At 42.2% G+C, this 17,621-nt stretch overlaps 1 protein-coding gene across 3 annotated transcripts; it reads right to left on the bottom strand.

Moving 5' to 3' along the window:
* Positions 1 to 105: 105 nt before the first annotated feature.
* On the bottom strand, positions 106 to 17,350 carry clcf1 (cardiotrophin-like cytokine factor 1). Of its 3 annotated transcripts, none has more exons than XM_080289162.1 (4): positions 15,678 to 17,350; positions 12,314 to 12,437; positions 6,980 to 7,131; positions 106 to 3,977 (listed from the first exon to the last, which is right to left on the bottom strand). In XM_080289162.1, the coding sequence occupies exons 3-4, from the start codon at positions 7,094 to 7,096 to the stop codon at positions 2,634 to 2,636; spliced, it is 1,461 nt and encodes a 486-aa protein (XP_080145288.1). In that variant the 5' UTR covers positions 7,097 to 7,131; positions 12,314 to 12,437; positions 15,678 to 17,350; the 3' UTR covers positions 106 to 2,633. The 3 variants fall into 3 exon arrangements, with proteins under 3 accessions (XP_080145288.1, XP_025998286.2, XP_025998278.2); XM_026142501.2 differs by having other exon boundaries at positions 14,672 to 17,350; XM_026142493.2 differs by lacking the exon at positions 12,314 to 12,437.
* Between the last annotated feature and the right edge of the window lie 271 nt (positions 17,351 to 17,621).

Below are 17,621 nucleotides of genomic sequence, written 5' to 3' on the forward strand. Positions count from 1 at the left end.
CCCGAAACCATCCCTATAAAACTGAAACCATTGCAAACAAAAATCCCATATGCATTTCTTTATTCTCTTCTCCCAACGGGCTCCCAAATGACCAATAACACCGCGCTCTGTACAAAAGCTAGTATTTATTCTCTCTCAAGTTACAACACAGTATTTTCACACTGGAGAAAAATAAATAAACATCTTGTTCAATAAATAGTATAGATATGATCCATAACCTTTAGCCATATCATCTAAGGCACATTGCAAACACATAACATTTATTCTGGGGGAAAAAAAGCCATCTGTTAACCTCCACGTCTGCTTTTTTGGTATTTAGGAATGTAAAGTAAGTTTAAGGGGAAAAAAAGTTCATCATTTTGGCACTGAAAATGAGATTACAGAGCAGTTTTCCAACTTGCTTCACGATGTTGTCACTACAATCAGTCACCAGAAATCTGTAGCAAAAACACAACCAAGCCCATATCTCCAGTTCTGAAAAAAAAAATCCTGTATCTGTAGCTCAGATACTCAAAAAGTGGACCTATTATGCTCATTTAAAAGTACATATTTTATTTGGACTCTGCAGTTTGAAGCCAGCTGTTTTAGCTCCTTTCTTCTTTAAGCCCATTTTCTTCTGATTGGATGCCTTTTGCAAATGGAAGGTTTGAACAGAACAGGAATATCTGCCGTCAATGACATCACAGGAAAAAAATGTCTAAAACTGGACAGTAATGTGCAAAGGTTTTGAGCCGCCCCTCATTTCTTTATATACTTTTCTAGTTTGGTGTGACAGCCCTTGTTTTTCAACACAGCCTGAACTCTGTTGACAAGCTTTCTTGTCATTTCTTTAAGTTGTCTTTAGGAATAGTTCTCCAGGCTTCTTGAAGGACATTCATGATTGACTTTTGTTCTGTTCTCTGTCGAGATGATCCCACGCTGCTTCAGTAATGTTGAGGTCCAGACTCTGAGGAGGCCAATCCATGATAGTGTTTCATGTTGTGTTTTTTTTAGATGCAGCCCTCAGGTCCTGTGTTGGGTCTTTGCTTCATTTCATCTATTTCTTAAGGGCATGACTATTTATCTTCTAGTTTTTAGCCTTTCCACCACTTCTTTTTTATCCTCCACTTCTTCAGCTTCCTCCAATGTGCAAAGGAAAAATCTGAAAGACCTTTAAAAAGCCAGGAAGCTTGAGACCACTATAAAAATCACAAAAGCTGCGTTCTTGGAAGCAAAATATAAAGAAGTAAGGGGTGGTGCAAGACTTTTGCACAGACATCCATGTATGAAAATAAATAAAATAAAATAAAGACAAGCATAATGGGTCCACTTTTAAGTCTTTTTCTGTTTGCGTTTGAGAAAGCACAATCAGTTGCTATAGCTATGGGACAAGACATTAGAAGCATAAATGAAAGTTGAGAACAGGGACAAAATGTTGACACTAAATTAAGTCTCGTTTGATATAAAATACATATACAAATTACAATTTGTGGCATTACATGGATGCTGAAGTTATGCAACATTTTATTCAAGACTTTGAGACCACGTGTAGGCTTTGCTGGTTTGCAACTTGGTGATTTTACATATTTACCTGGGCTTAAAAAAATAGACATTAAAAATGTGTATTCAAATGTGAGCCTTAGAGTTGCAGGTTAGTAGATTTCTTTACCCTGTTTTTATGCTTAAGAAAGCTGACTGAAGGCTGGCTCTAGAATCATATTATTGTACAAATCTGACAGTGGTTTAGATGTTCTCATCAAGCTTCCTGTAAGGAAGCAACACAGTATATTTTCCACTGCAGTGTAGTGTGGAAGTATTTCTTTGCTTTGTCTCAAATGTTATTAACATCTCTTGCTGTGAAGTGAAATATGTGAAGAGCTGAATTGACGGGATAAAAGTGAATGGTGTGTTAAGGCAGGAAACACCACAATAATTAGCGTGTGTGTGTGCGTATGTGTCCGGGCAGTATGTGTAGCGCTCTTGTAGGGTTACTGTAACTGACCAGTTGACTTGTGATTACGCAGCAGTACCGCTCTGCTGGTTATTTCCAGAGTCATCCCACTGACTCAGCTTCCTCTCCTTTTCTGCCTCTTTCTCTCCTCCTCTGCGCCCCCATCATCCCTCCGGCCATTTTTCCTCCCCTTTTGTCTTTTGCCCATTCAGAATTTTTCCCTTCTTCCTTTAGAGAAAATGAATGTTTGCTGATTCACACATCTGGGGGTCACTGAATCAGTTTTCACTCAATGGAGGCACTGTCTGTCTCACCGCCTGTCACTCAGTCTGCCCTCGTCTGCATGTGTGTGTCTAACCACCTACAGTGGTATTTCTGTTGATCTATGAGCCGTGAAGTCCGGTAACTCAGCCCAGCCTCAGTGTGTCTCACTCAATGAGCAGCTATGTGCATTAGGCGGGTGACAGTGCTGGTAATGTGTTGGCTTTGTGTGTCTTATATTCCATTAGCACTTCTGGTGACCTGCCAAACAGTCCTTCATTCACTTATTCCAGTACGGTATGAATGCATGTGTTTATGTGCTTTTGTCTGTTAAATCCGTCGGTTATATTCCACTCAGATTTTGTGCAAATAATTCCCGATATACTGCACTTTTGTGTGTCTGTGTGTGTTTGTGAGCGTGCGTGTAAGTCTTATCAGTGCCTCAGCCTCGGAGCTTCTTCTTGAGGCAGTTAAAGTCCTTCGCCGATCGCCACAGCCAGCTCTGAAGCTCTCGCAGTATCCAGAAACCCTCCACCTTCCTGGTAAAGTCGTTCATTGTCGTCCGTGCCGGCAGCAGGGAAGATGAGGGGGAGGAAGAGGAGGCGGAGGTGTAGGAGGAGGTGAAGAGCGGATTCAAGGGAGGCGAGAGTAGGGAGGTGCCCCTTTGTAAAGATAGAGGGACAGGCTGGGGGAGGAGGGTGTGCTCCTTGCCTGCTCCGAATTGGTAGAGGAGGGAGAGTGTGGACAGAGGAGGTTCGAGAGTCGGGGAGAGGAGGGAGCGAGGAGACCGACGCTGCTTCAGATATCCACTGGAGGAAGAGGAGGTAGCATCTGCGTATGCTTGCTTGTCCTCCTCTTCCTCTGACCCTCTGCTCCCCTCTAGAATGAATCCATCCTCCACTCTGAGCGTGTCTGGATGATGTGCATTCAGATTGTAGCTGTATTGATGGTCGTTGGTTCCTTGTTGGTTTTCTGTTTGTTGTTGAAGAGATCCCAAGCCTTTTGTGTCCACATATGACACTTCAAACCCGGGTTCGAACTGCCTCTCCTGTTCCTCTCCATCCTCAGCTATACTTAACAGCCTTCTCCTCCTCACCCATCTCTCCTCTTCCTCCTTTCCTGCTGCGTTTTTTGCACTGGCTGCCCAATTTCCTCTCTCTGGCTCTTCCCTCTTCTCTCTTCTCCGTCTTTCTCCCCTTGCCCTCTCCCTCGATCCGCTACTCCTTCCTCTGGCTGCCTCTGCTCTCCTTGCCTCTTTTCCTCTTCTTTTTTCTGTCAGCTCCTTAGTGACACCATCTTCCTTAACTCCTCTGACTAACTTTGCCCCACTTCTTCTTTGGCCACTACGCTGACCAGACACCGATCTAGATCCGGCTCTCGATCTGTACAGGTTCTGGCTCATGAGCGGAGCTGGTCGGCCACCTCCTGTCCCTGTCTGCAAATACTGCAGCTCACCAGCGTTACCTCTCATGTTTGGAGTTTGTGTAGGATTTGTGTCACCGAGCGCGGTCATCAGTGCAGATATTGAACCCAGAAGTCCATCCAGACCCATGCAGAAGTGCAGGAGGGAGGTCTTGAGTGAGGGGCAGAGGGTTGAGCGGGCCAGCTCCCTGACAGCTCCTAGAAGGACAGAGTAGGCCTTTTGGTTCTGGGCCAGTCGTGCTTTGTTCTCCAGGCGGTGCCACTGGTCCACTCGAGTGGCAGCACTCGGCAGTGTCAGAGCTGTGCTGTTGGGCCGCGGAGGGGAGAAGTCTTTGTCATTAAATGGAGGGCCAAGATAGGTCAGCTGGAGGACAAATGAGAAGAGGAAAGGAGAAGATTTATTATAGTTTATTACAAATTGGGCAATCATTCATCATAACAATTTCAATATCTTCACTGCTATAAAGCTAAACTTGTCAGGGTGAGAAAAAAAAAGTCAAGAGCCAGTCTATTTGAGTGCTTTAGGGGGCCTCCTTTTTAACTAAAAGGAAGGCGAATACCATGGTGCTACACAGAAAAACAGTGCACAGTTTATGCAAATACACTGTACAAAGGCTGAGCGGGAAAGTCACCCACTAAACTGTGAGGACTGACAATTGTTTTGCAGTTTGGCTTTGTTTTCTCCTCCAAATTAGTTTCCAAATAGTTCGGCTAACCGGAGGGTTTGAGTAAAAACCTGTCTGATCTGAAATAGCAGTTTCTCTTGCTTGTCTTGACAAAATCCCAGATCTCAGCAAGTAACATGCAAAAAAACAACCAGCATGATTTTTTTTTTTTTTTTGGTTGTGTTTCTTCAAATGTAGGAGGTTTTCTGCTAAATGGTTCTTCATGAGCCTGTTCGCATATGAGAGGCATCATCTGCGGCACATGTCCAGTGACAAGCAGACAAAGTTACAGCAGAATGACATATTCTACCAATGAATACAAAACTATAATATTAAAAGCGCTGTAGAATTAAAAAGCACTGTTCTTAATACACTCTAGTGCTTCACGCATTAGGGTCGGAGAAGTGTGATATAATTGCAGCCCATTTAAAGCCAGAAAGGAAAGCTGGTAAAATTCACCCTATGCAAGTTAATAGACTTATCAGCATCACTGTTTAATATAAATACCCAAACCTTTTTATAGTAACATCTTGCTTAAATTAAGGTGTTTCTACATAATGTAAGACAGTTTTTGACTTTCAGCTGCAGTCCTGTCAGCATTCAGGAGTCAGAAAACAAGTAAAGAAGTGTTTTTACAAATTCAAGAGTACTTCAATATGCAGAATTAAATTGGGGATTGAACCACTAAGCCTCCAATGAGTAGAAAACCCGTTCTGCCTCCTCAGCCACATCCGCCTGCACTACTATCTGCCTATAACATCCATCTATTCTCTTCTGCTGATGCTTTTCAGGGTCAGGGTGGTGGTTGGGGGGGGGGGGGGGGGGGGGCTGGTCCCAGCTACCATAGGGCGAGAGGAGGGGTACACCCTAGATAGATCACTTTACTTAGATCTTATTTTTGGATCTGATGCTGTTCATCAGGAATTACATCTATATAGACAGAAGTAGTGGGAAGTGCTTTCAGGAGTGTTCTTTAGTTAGTCAAGATCATATTTAAAAAGCAGGGTATAGAGTTAGTATTAATAATGATGAATATGAAGGGGTCGCCATGATGTATAGAGTCCAACAGGGTTGCTTCAATCTCACCATATGACTAGTCACACAAACGTGCCATGTACCATGTACCATGAGAAGGTAAACAACTGAATGCAATAAAACATCCTTCAACTACATGAAGACAGATGTAATTATGTTTGGCAATAAAAAGGAGGGAGATGCATTAAAGCTCCTTCATGCTCTGTTTTCTTGTCAGGTGTACTGCTGTAGTATATGTTAGACAGTCTTCAAAATGTAACAGAGATACACCAACAAGATCACACATAACTCCAGTTTCTTGTATCCTTGCACTGTTTGTCAATTAAATATAGAATTCACCTTAAGTCCCAATGTGTTGTCCAAAAAATATCACAAATATGTTTACTGAGCACAAGCCTGCACGGTCTCTCAAGTCTGCAGGGATTGGTCAACTCAAACCAAACATGGTGAAATGGCTTTTAGCCATCCTGCTGCCCACAGCTGGAATCAGCTCCCCACGGAGCTTAGATATACCCCAACTGTAGCCATTTTAAAACTAAACTCAAAATAAGCTACTGTTCCCAGTTCTCATTATCTGTTACGTTTATTATTTTTCTTATCTTTGGCCTGGCAGTGTTGGGAAAGTTACTTTGAAGTGGTTTACAAACCAAAAATTTAATTCACACAGGGAGCAGCTCAGCTAGCAAAATCGCCCGAGGGAGAAACTGGTAAAAAGAAAAAGCTACTTCATTAATTATTTTGCTGAGAGAAAGACATTATAATATATTACCAAAAAGCCACATGTCAGCTAAATGTCAATCAGTTTAATTTATTGCAAAGAGCTGTACTTGTTTACAAATATAAGAAAAGAAATACTCCTTTATTCATGGGAAAGTGGAGAAATGCCATCTGTGGCTATCTATATAACATCCATCAGGCTTCCCTTTGGGAACTAGTCCTTGCCTTATACACTCTGTGGGCAAAAGCATTTAGCCACAGCTCTTAATCTTTGAATTGACGGGTGTTTAGTCCCATTACCACAGGTGACGTTACAGAGGGGGATGTCCAAGTGATGAGGCGGATCACATGTAAAAGTCACCAAAGCTCTGCTGAGTAAATAAATGCAGAGCTCTGAATCTCCTCTGACATTAAAATCAGTACAAAAATTGTGCACCTGGTGCTTCATGGCATCAGTTTCCATAGCCTGAGTTGCTTCTGTTGATGTAATGTGTAGTTGGCCCAGTGTTTTTGTCCATATTGAGGACTTTCTGGACTTTCTGGCCAAAAATTGTGTGTAGTTTCAGTTGTTAACTACACAAACGTCCACAGTGTGAATATGAACATTAACTGCAAGCAAGTTACTGCAAATGGCTAAAATGCCTGTTTAATGACATGTAATTTCACCATAATTTCATAAGGAACCATAACAGATATGTGGCTCTTTATCTGCTAGATGTTCACTAACTATCTATCGTTTTCATTGTTGTGAAGGATCATATTCATCGTAACTGTTAAATACATTCTTATGATAAATAGTGCATTTGTGAGTTTTGAGCTGTTTTGCTTAAGCATTCTCATTTATTCCTGTGTATTTCATGCATATGCATTCCTATTTGAAAATTATTTACTTTTTTTCTCTGATGCAGACATTTTGGTAAAAGACTGAACATATCACAAAACTACTCACATATACGTCTTTGATCTCTTTCAGCTGATACTCCAGGTACTTGGTGAGCTCATAGGTGCTCTGTATTGAACTCCTCTCGCTGGCCAGGTTGTGGAGAGCATCCCCGGCGGTGGCCATGGCAGCGGCCAATAGCAAGACGAGCTGGTGCTCGACTATGGAGAAACAAAGAAAACACTGTGAGATGTGTCTTTAATGACTTTCACGTCTTGGGTGTCCAAGCGTTAAATAGCTCACGCTGTAGAGGTATTTGCCGTAAAAACAGAGAGGTGAAATTTATTTTCTAAGACGTGTTGTCATTATTTAACTTGGATGATGAGTTTTTAAATGAATTTTGATGATAGGGAGCTCAACAAGCAAAAAAAAAAAACAGAAAAAAAGAAAATCACCTCCAGCAACAGTTTCCTAGCTTTTCTCCGGTCGCATCACACTGTTTATAGGAATTTTTTTTACAATATTCCAGTTTATTCCTTTGTCTCTATGACGATGGCCTTGTCTGTTTACATTTTGCCAGGTCAGAGTCATCTGACACTGCCAATAAAGCTTTTTCCGTTTCCAATCTAATTTTAGAGGTTTCTGGCTGTCGGAGGTTTACTCTGGCTTCAAATAAAACCTTGTTTAATAGCTTCAGACAGTCAGACAAATGGCTCCTATGTTCAATGCAGCAGTCTGTCAGGACAGCAGTCGCCTGAACATGCACACACTCTCGCACACACGCGTTCATTCCTGACCGATAACCCCGAAAACAAAGGCATGTGGCTTTCTTTACAATCACAAACATTAATGTGTTTGTATGGGTTGTATGTTTGCTGTGGACTTCTTGTTTAGGTTTCAGAGTGTTTGTGTAGGTGTTTCATGTTACTGTGTGAGTGTTTGTGAGAATGTTTGTAGCCGTAATTATATATGTGGATTAAATTCGCATTGCTGAGAGTGTATACAATGATTGTGTGTGTGTGTGTGTGTGTGTGTGTGTGTGTGTGTGTGTGTGTGTGTGTGTGTGTGTGTGTGTGTGAGAGAGAGAGGGGGGGGGGGGGGGCGGCAGTGTATTTGTAAGAGCGGAAACCTTTCAGTGCCCCTGTCTCTGGTTTCAAACTGAGAAAATTGGAAAATTGGAGCTGAAAGGTGATTTTCAACATTAAGGAACTTCATGTACGTCCACTTCTCTGCGTCCCATGCGCTCTCTCTCTGGACACTTTCACACTTTCTCCTTTGCTCGCTAACTCACTCTCTCAGCACTGCTTCAGCCTTTCATTGGAGCCCTGCAAACATTTCCTCTTTTCATTTCTGCTCTCCATCATCCTCTCCCCCCCCTCCATCCTCCTGACACCCGGACGGCAGGCCGTGATTCATGCTTGTAATTATGGGCAAACCGTGCTGCTGCTCAACAGGTGTGAAATATGCATTGCACAATGTGTGTGTGTGTGTTCATGTGTGCGTCCGCTTTCTCTCTTATGCTCAATCTCCTCTGTCTTAGACACACCTCAAGCCTCCTGTTGTTTGACCAGTGCAATCCCTTTCTGCTTCTAGATTAGTCACACTCTTCTCCAGCGTTCCTATCTTCCCTGTCATACCTTTATCCTCATTTTCTCCTCTCAGCGATCTTATCTCTCGCATGCCTTAGGTCGGAATAACAGCAGACAATTAACCCTGATTAGCTCGCCTGCTCCTCAATTTCCCTTTTCTCTCTCCCTTTGATATTTCACTACGGGGGCCCCACAGGACTAATATGAGACTTGAGAATTGAGGGAATTGCTTCAACACCCTGCAGAACATTTACCCCTAGCTTTCACTTGGGTATAAATAAAATAGAATAAATAAATAAATGATTTCGGTTTTAAATAGTCAACACCTTTTTTTCCTTCTCTGACTCACCATATTTGCCATATCAGTATGCACTCCCACACAGGGTTGGGTTGAAACTGAGTGATATGCAAAAGCATCCCAGAAATAACTGCACTGAGGAAGAGATTTAGCTCTCTATAATAAGTAAGTGATTAGTTATGACTCACCCAAAAATCGGAAACAAAAACAAACCACTAGAATACAGCAACAAGTAGGATTAATTATGTTACTTAATTTGATTCATTTTTAAAAAAGCACTGTGACATGGCAACTGCTTCTACTATAGCCTCACTTAATAGCAGATGACAGACAGTTTCAAATTAAAACAGGATTAAAAATGTGTGTCATGCTTTGAGTGACAGGGCAAAATCTAAGCAAACAACGCCCTAACTGCTTGATTAAACAAGACTCTTTCACACCAGGTGACTCTTCCCCTACCCGTTGACCCCCAAGTTGCCGACTACATCAAGGCATTTTCCCAGACTATTTTCTGAGCCCATGGCAACTCCCACACACACCTTGAAGTTAGTCATCCAGGGCAACCCTTCTCAGCCAAGCCTCCTCCTCACTCCTCGTCACCTGTCAGAGGCACTAAGCATCTTTCAGCAACGGCTAAACATTTGGAGCTCATCAAGCAGCTGGCTCCTCCCACTGAACATCCCCCATTAGCATCAAAACACCCCGAAACCAACACAACATCGTTGACTCTTGAAGTAAACAAGCTTGAAGAAAACAAGGGCTCACAGTGTGCAGTGAGGGGTCATTTTCAAAGGGAATAAACAGGTACCGAAAAAAGGAGTCTGGGATGAAGGAGGAAAAATCTTCTTGGCAAAAATCAACCCAAACTGTTCCAAACCGTTTCCTTTTGTCTGCAGCCACATGCTTGGAGATGATTGCCAGACGTGAAAGGCTCTTGTTGTTTTGATTGAGCACTGACATGTCTTAAAGCGGCCTCTGCTGCCGCTAAAAACAACCGCTCTTTTGTACAAGTAAACTCAGATAACTCAAACCGAAAGCCATGTTGTCGTTATATAATATTAGATTGAGTAACGGCAGTATAGTCGGCATATAGCCTGACTTCAAGGCGAGCCCTGTAGGCTTGGGGCTGTGTCTGTGTACCTGGCAGTGGAAGCACACTCCGCAGGGCAGGGTTGAAACCAGAACATTCTCCATGGGAGGATTGCATTACAGCAACACAGGAGTTCCCTACAACGGCCGACCGTGACCTGCTTCCACGCAGTTGTTTGTGTGAGTCTACACACGTGTACCTATTAGAGTTACACATATGCACACATGGGGTGAGGTGGGTTGGGGGGGGGGGCTCCTTTATTTGCAACAGATCATATTTTTTATCTTCAGTTTGTTCGCCGGTGTAAAGTCAGTTCTGGCGCTCTGGAGTCTGGTTGCCATCTGCAGAGCAGAGCTGAACGTGAGGTTCTGGCAGCAGAGCTTGTGCGCTCCAGATAGTTCAGAATTAAACACCAACACGGGGTCAGGGTTCAGAGTTGAATGTTAGGGCGCAAGGATGTGTTCAAGGATAAAAGGACATTTGACATTTTACACTCCAGACGCTGTTTTGGTAAACCAGTGACCCAGTGTTTGTGGGTGTTGTGTCGCTTCCATCTGAGAGGACTGGTATTTCATCTTTCCCAGCATGCATCACCATTTGAGGTTTTAAACAAGCACTTAAACAGAATTTGGTATTGTGGGAAAACCATGTGCAAGAAAATCTCTCCGGTCTGGTCCAGGAAAAACTCACTCGGGTGCCAAAAAAGGTTGCCCTCCATCGCTCTAACCACTTGAAAGAGGTCTGAAACAGAGATGAAACCTAAGTACATGGAAGATGTTGTAAATCAGCTCTAGATTCATGATGTTTATTATTTCCTGTGTAATGCTGATTGGATAGGATCGGATGTTGTCATGTGCATACATACATATAAGTGCTGTGTGTACAGTACAAGATTTAACCTTTTGCAAACCCAAGCCATGTTTTCCTGAACCAAAATCCAGAGATGGATGCTAATTTCCTCACTCGTCACACATTATTTGTATCTAGTCGCTGTGAAGAATTCCTCTACTCCACCAGAGGACAATATCAAACATCACTAGGGACAGAAATAACTGATGTTTCCAGATATTTTCCACTTTGCTGCAATCCGTGATTGGAATATTGAGGTTATATTTCAGCTCCGTGACTGATTTTTAGTATGCTTTTTTTCTCTCCAGACTTTAAGAAAGATATCCCGATATAATCTGTTCAATATTTGCTAAAATGACCGGACTCACGTCATGATCAGACCAGGCAGCAGACCCTGCAAATACTATTCATGTGAGCCAATGATTGTGATTCTGAGTCAGAGATATCAGAAACTTTTGACAGCTCAAAAAAACAACAACAACATAGTCCGCTAACATCTGGGAACAATTGCTTAGATGTAATTCCTCCATTGGCAGGGGACTTCTAAATAATCCTAATACGAACACTAATAGAATTAATTAAGCAAAAGTAAACTAAAATCATACTGTTTCCATTTGTTAGGACAGCACTACAAATAATAACACCACAAAAACATAATAAAATAACACTGCAAAAATGGAACAAATAGTAAAAGCTATTCTAGCCTTACCGACCTCTTCTATGCGCGCTTATACTAAAAGCCACATTCACCCATTCATACACTTTACTCTATTAACTTTAAGCACTTCGTCGAGCTCAAACACAGATGGATGCATCAAATTGGGGATGGGTATCTTTCCCAAGAAACGTTTCTTTCCCTTCTTATTAGGACGACCGGCTCTACCTCCTGAGCCGCAGCCGCCCCCAGCGTTTCCTGTCCATCCCAGCCTGCCGACATTATATGAATGCAGAACAAATTCAAGCTCCAGCTCAGTCTTACAGCCCTCATCAGACACTGTGAGCGTGGGCGTCACTGCCAACATCAACAAGTTCACAAATTATCGATATGTGCTCACTGAAATCCACATCCTGGAGCCACTAAATGAAAAACGGATCCTCTGCCTTGTCTTGTACGCTTGTTGTCTTCCAGCTAACGTGGCAGAGGCTGAGCTGGAGCCTCAATGTGGCTCTGATGACAGAAAGGAAGCATCCGAGCCAAAAATCAGAGAGCTGTTTGCTTTTTCCATTGTTTTAAACTATTCGGCTGCACTGTACCTGGTGGCAATTTTGTCCTCAGCCACACATATACAAAAAAACATAAACACACCAGTGGATGCCAGGGGGAAAGCCATGCATCGCCTTACTGATATAAAGGATGGGGGGAACACAGGCCAGATGGACAGAAGGTTGACATTCTGGGGTCGGGGTCAGTTTTGTCTATCTGTGTACAGTTAAAGGCTAGATTTATGTGCAGTCTGTACTCAATCAAATGTGCATTCCTTCACTAACTCAACACACACACATGTATAAAGACTGCACACTGGAGTGTAGATCCGTGCATGCACAGGCGTTATACAGAGTAATACATATAAACAAACCTTTTCATAGTCAAGCACACACACACATGTGCAAACTTTTCCCATCCCTTCCCTCATGAGATTCCTTCCTCTGGAGTTTGTTCATGGTGAATTTCAAATTGATCCTCTTGGCACTGGACACACTCTGGGGTTGCCAAACAACATCAATGACCCCCAAAACAAAGGCAAAAGAAAACACACATTAAAAAAATCCAATAAAAATCATGTTCATGCCCAGAATCTCTCTTTGCAACCATTTCTCGCAATTTGTAAACTCAACATCTTCTGCTCGGCTGCGCTTCTCGCCTCATTGTCTGTCTCCTTCTTCTCCTTATAAGCCAATCTACCCCCTCCTATTTTTTTTATATCACTGGATTCCAGTGGCTCCATGCTTTATCGCCATTTTTGGTTTCAATTTCTTTGTCGCTTCATCTCCACCACTCTCTCCTTAAATCTCTCTGAAACATCAAACTTCCATTTTAAAGTCTCCTTCCTTTCTATCCCTAATTACCTTTCCCTTCTCTTCCTTTCACTAATTGGCTCCACTCGTTCCCTCCATCAACATCTCTCATTCCCTCCCTCTTTTTTTGTCAGACCTTCAGTTTTTAATTTACTTCGAACCCCCACCCCTTGCCATCCCCAAACTCACAGATTTTGCTTAGAAAAACACCCCGTAAACAGAATCAGACGAGAATCCGCTGCCGAATCGAGACTCCCCTGCTCCTCTACGGCCTTGATGGAAAGCCGAAGAGCAGAGGTGGGAAATACGGAGCTGTTTATCGAAATACGAGGTAGCACTGAAGAGTATAAAAGGATTGGGAATACAAAGGAAAAAATGCTAAATATTCTCTACTTCCAGCTTCTTAAATTCTTCAGCTTCACCGCTTTTTATCATCTCACAGGAGAGGGAAAATAATAGCGGCAAAACAAGGGATTTACAGTCCTTACCTTCGTCTTTCGGAAGATAACTAACAGATTAAAAGGCACAACTGTCGATAACAGACCTCCTGAAAGTGCCTCTATACACTTTCTATACCCTTAAGGTCAGCTTAGGGTCAACCTTTTAATTTATCCATTCGACAACTGTCCCTATATATTATCTTTTAGATTCATACACCGATTCTCTTTAAAGAAACACCCATGTGCTGGTGGAATACGGGTCCTTATCATTATCGCTTGTGCTCTGAGCAGTTTGACTCTTGTATCATCTGGGTTTGTGTGTCTGTGTGTATGCGCCTGTGTAAATTCACCAATTTACGCCACTTTGTCAAGAACCTTTTACTCAGTTATATGCATTCTTCGGCTTCCCTTGCGCATTACTCACTCCAGCTGAAGTGTTTATGCGTTTCTCTTATACGACGCATTGTTAAATAGTCGCTCAATGTGACAAAAACCTAAAAGAACCGCTGTAACTTTAAAATACTGGCTACACATACACTAAAACTCGGCGATTGGTTACTTTAATAGGATATAAAAGACAGATTTTTTTTGTTTGTTTGTTTTACTGCAATTTTTTTTTTCTGGAAGTGAGGAAGATATTTTGGAGCCTTGAAGGATAGACGGAGGGAAAGAAGAGGAGGAAGAGGAAAAGGGGTCGGTGGAGGGGAGCACGAGGGAGCCGGTGAGGGAGAGTTTTGTGAAGCGAGGGGCCATGTTAATTTGGGAAAAATGTAAACAGCATGTGTAACTGTTCAAAGCGTGACCGACTCATTTTATATCAGTCCCCCCCTGCTCTCTCCGCTCTCTTTCCCTCTGGGTGCTGCTAACTTCTGTCAATCTGCACTGCATTAACCCCTCTACCGCCAGTTCCTCCTTCTCCCTCTCTCCTTCTCTATTTACTTTTATCTGTCTCTCTCCCCCTCCACACACATCTTCCTGACGTTCACGTATACCGTGAAGAATTGGGGATGGCGCTGCAGCGAATAAAAAGATGTGAAAGGCTCACTTTATCCTGTTTTCCACCTCCTCTTCTCTCTCTCCATTTATCCCTACCTCTCTTTCTTTTCACCCTGACTTTGTTTTGTCCTTTTTAACCAGCATTTTGGAGTTAATGGGTCCAGCACATACTAAAGCTTTTATCTGAAACACACTGACACTAATTCAAGCCTTGGGGCAATAAAAGTCTTTGTCTGCGTGTGTGTACGCAAAAGTCAGACAGTGATGAGGAAAAGCGTGTATCTGTGCATCTGTGACAAGATAAATTCAAAGTGTGTGTGTGTGTGTGTGTGTGTGTGTGTGTGTGTGTGTGTGTGTGTGTGTGTGTGTGTGTGTGTGTGTGAGACAAAGACAGCCGAGCTTTCTGTGTATTTATTTGCTCCAAGTATCGGTTTGTTCTGTAGTCAGCTTTCTGTTTATTGTCCTTCTAAAGTTACACTATACCTGACGTGAGACTCAAGACGGGACAGAGAGCATCATTTCGTCATGGGCCATCCTTCAGTAGCTGCTTATCTTTCCTTCTTCTTTCACTTCTCCTCTTCCCTTCGTCTCCTAGACATGGAGCAGCAGCCGCACCAGTGGTCCCAGAGGGAAAGTGTGTGTGTGTGTGTGTGTGTGACTAACGTGAATCATGTACTTTGTCATATCAGTGACAGTTAACTAGACAGGAGCTTTAGCTGCATCTGACCCCCTCAACCCGAGTCATTTTTTTCCCTTTTACTGTGAATAAGACCCCTCCCCATCCATCTTTCGCTCTCACAGACATTTTTCAGCCTTTCTCGCTCTTTTTTTCCTTCTCTCTTCCTGCCATCCCTCTCACATGGATATTTAACACCAAATTACCCTATAATTACATTTCCTATATTTTCGCTCCATTCATATTTCCATCCTTTTTTTTTTTTTTACTGTGTTTGTTTGTTTTTTTCTGATAACCCTCAGAGAATTGGATGATGGACCACTAAACCCACGTGTGCTCCTTCACCAGTAATTTCCAAATGTGAAGAGATGACTCACAACAACCTTTAAATTCATTTTATATTTAAAATAACAACAAGAAAAATAAATATTAAAAAATTAAATTATGTGATTTCTTTCCAGTATTATAAAAAAAAACTGTTTTGATATTTGGGATAATTTGATGTTTGGTTTTAAGTGGAAGAAACGTGCGCATGTTAAACCCTTAGGCTACACAGGAAAGGATCATATTTGCGGGGATTACGCACTAAAATATCCAAACTCGGCGCTTTTGCCACAACTTTTAATCATGATTGAAGATGCAAGGCAAAACAAATTATTAAATAATAAAGCAAACGTTTAAGTGTAAAAGAAAGAAATGTTTTTAAAAAAAGGAAATTCCACTTAATTCCACTGTAATTTTACTCTGTCTGGCAACAAAGTTTTTCTTTTTCCCATCATCCCTCCATAAAAGGTTTTAGATTCATGGTCTTACCTCCGCAGAATCTCCTCATTTTCCTCAAATCCTTTTATCCACGTCGGTGCGCTCTCAGAAGTTCATCCACTAAGCGCAGAAAGAACCCGATAATGATCTCCTCTCTCCTCTTGGAGATTAAACAGAACCGCAAACCTTTTTCTTATTTTTCGTCTAATCGGCTCAATAAAATCTGCTCAGGAGAAGATAAAGTGAAACACAGGTGATGCCGATCCAGTCATTTAAAGTGAAATATTTGTTACATTCAGTTGAAATATTAACGATCCGCTGACTATGGTGCGTGTGGTCTGTGCGACAGACTGAATGACGGCGGAGCCTTTTTGTACCTCCTCCTCCTCTTTTTCTACCCTTTCCACTTATTTCCTCCCCTCCTTCACATCCCTGTCTCTTCTTCTCCTTCTTCTTCTTTCGTTATCCGCCTCCTCCTCTTCAGTAAATGGTGGTGATTCACCGGGTTGACGCATCACGGCTCAACTTGACAGAGCCGCTGAACCACGAGACTTGTCACAACTCATTTCTTCCTCTCTCTCCTCTCGTCATCCTCGGGAACCCGATGTAAGCGCGGCCGTTTGATCTTAAATCTGCTTCCTTTTAACAAGGTGCGAGTCCGATTTGATCCGTTCAGCTGAGGCCAGCGTGACCTTCAAATCGTCCGGGAAATACGGAACGAATTAGATGTTTTCTCTCTTTTTCCCTTTTATTACAATAATAATTATCATTATTCATTTAACTAAGCATTTACGCTTCCACTTGGAGTAAAAAATAAATTACCAAACAGTCGAAATGTTTTTTTTCTCTTTTGTCCTCTTTACGCAGAGACCAAATTAGTTTAAAAATGTACATTAAATCTATTCGTTTAAAGTAGGCCTAATAATATTGCACAAAAATCTCAAATAAAGTGAAATAACATAACAAAAAAATTCAAGGCTGTATTTTAATTAAACTGGGGCGCAAATAATAAAGGAAATAATTGCGTCTAAAAACATTACGCCTGTTTTGTTTTTTTTCCTTTCTGTTTCTTTGCGGGAGAATGAAGGCAAGTGTTTGCTTGCTTGTCCCGCGCTTCTTTTCTTCTCCCTCCATTCCTCAGCTCTTAGTTTTTTATTGACAGTGAGATTATTCTGGATCTTCTTCTCTCACCTCCAGCTGTCACTCAGCGTGCCAGCCAGAACATCAGCCCGTGGTATGCAGCACCGTATCGCGCCCCGAAGCACCGCTGCTGATACTCTTATTTGTCCCGGATCCAAGTAAAATTCTTTCGTAATCGCTGAGATATTCCAAAATCCGTCAGGCCCACCGGTTCATGTGGTTGAATAAAGTAGTCTAGTTATACGGACTGACAGTGTATCCTCAAGGCTGGATTAAGGTGGAGGAGACGGAGGAGGGGGTCCTCAAGGACTTTGCCAAAAGCTTCGGCGGTTTGTTTCAGCCTCGTGTGCTGATGTAGGGAGAGAGAGAGAGAGAGAGAGTGTGTGTGTGTGTGTGTGTGTGTGAGAATGTGAAAATGCACTTTTAAACTCACCTCAAACGATAAGGGCCTTAAATGCGCCCCGATTTAATTCAGGCCTGCCGAGGCCCTGTTTTGAAGGGGAAGAGGGTTCATTTATTTGGCCGATTTCTGTTTGGTTGCCTTATGTTGCATTTTCTTAAATTGATTTAAAACGAAATAAAGGCCAAACTGTGCCTTTTGCCTTAAGGTTTTCAATAAGGTTTGTTGGACCATGCGTACTAGCCTATTTGATCCGGGGCCTTCCTATCTCTGTCCATATGTCGTATTATAAGAGTCTAAATAACTATTTAGAATGATGCAATATTCCTATTTGACTCTTTTTTGTAATTTATTAAAAAATAAACCCATCAGTATTGTTATAGTTTGTGTTTAATACTATGTTATTAAACCTTTTGGCACTAAGTAAAGGCTGCCATACTAGCTTCATTACCTGT

Source organism: Astatotilapia calliptera, chromosome 2 (genome assembly GCF_964374335.1).
Source record: "Astatotilapia calliptera chromosome 2, fAstCal68.1, whole genome shotgun sequence".
Classification (NCBI taxonomy): domain Eukaryota; kingdom Metazoa; phylum Chordata; class Actinopteri; order Cichliformes; family Cichlidae; genus Astatotilapia; species Astatotilapia calliptera.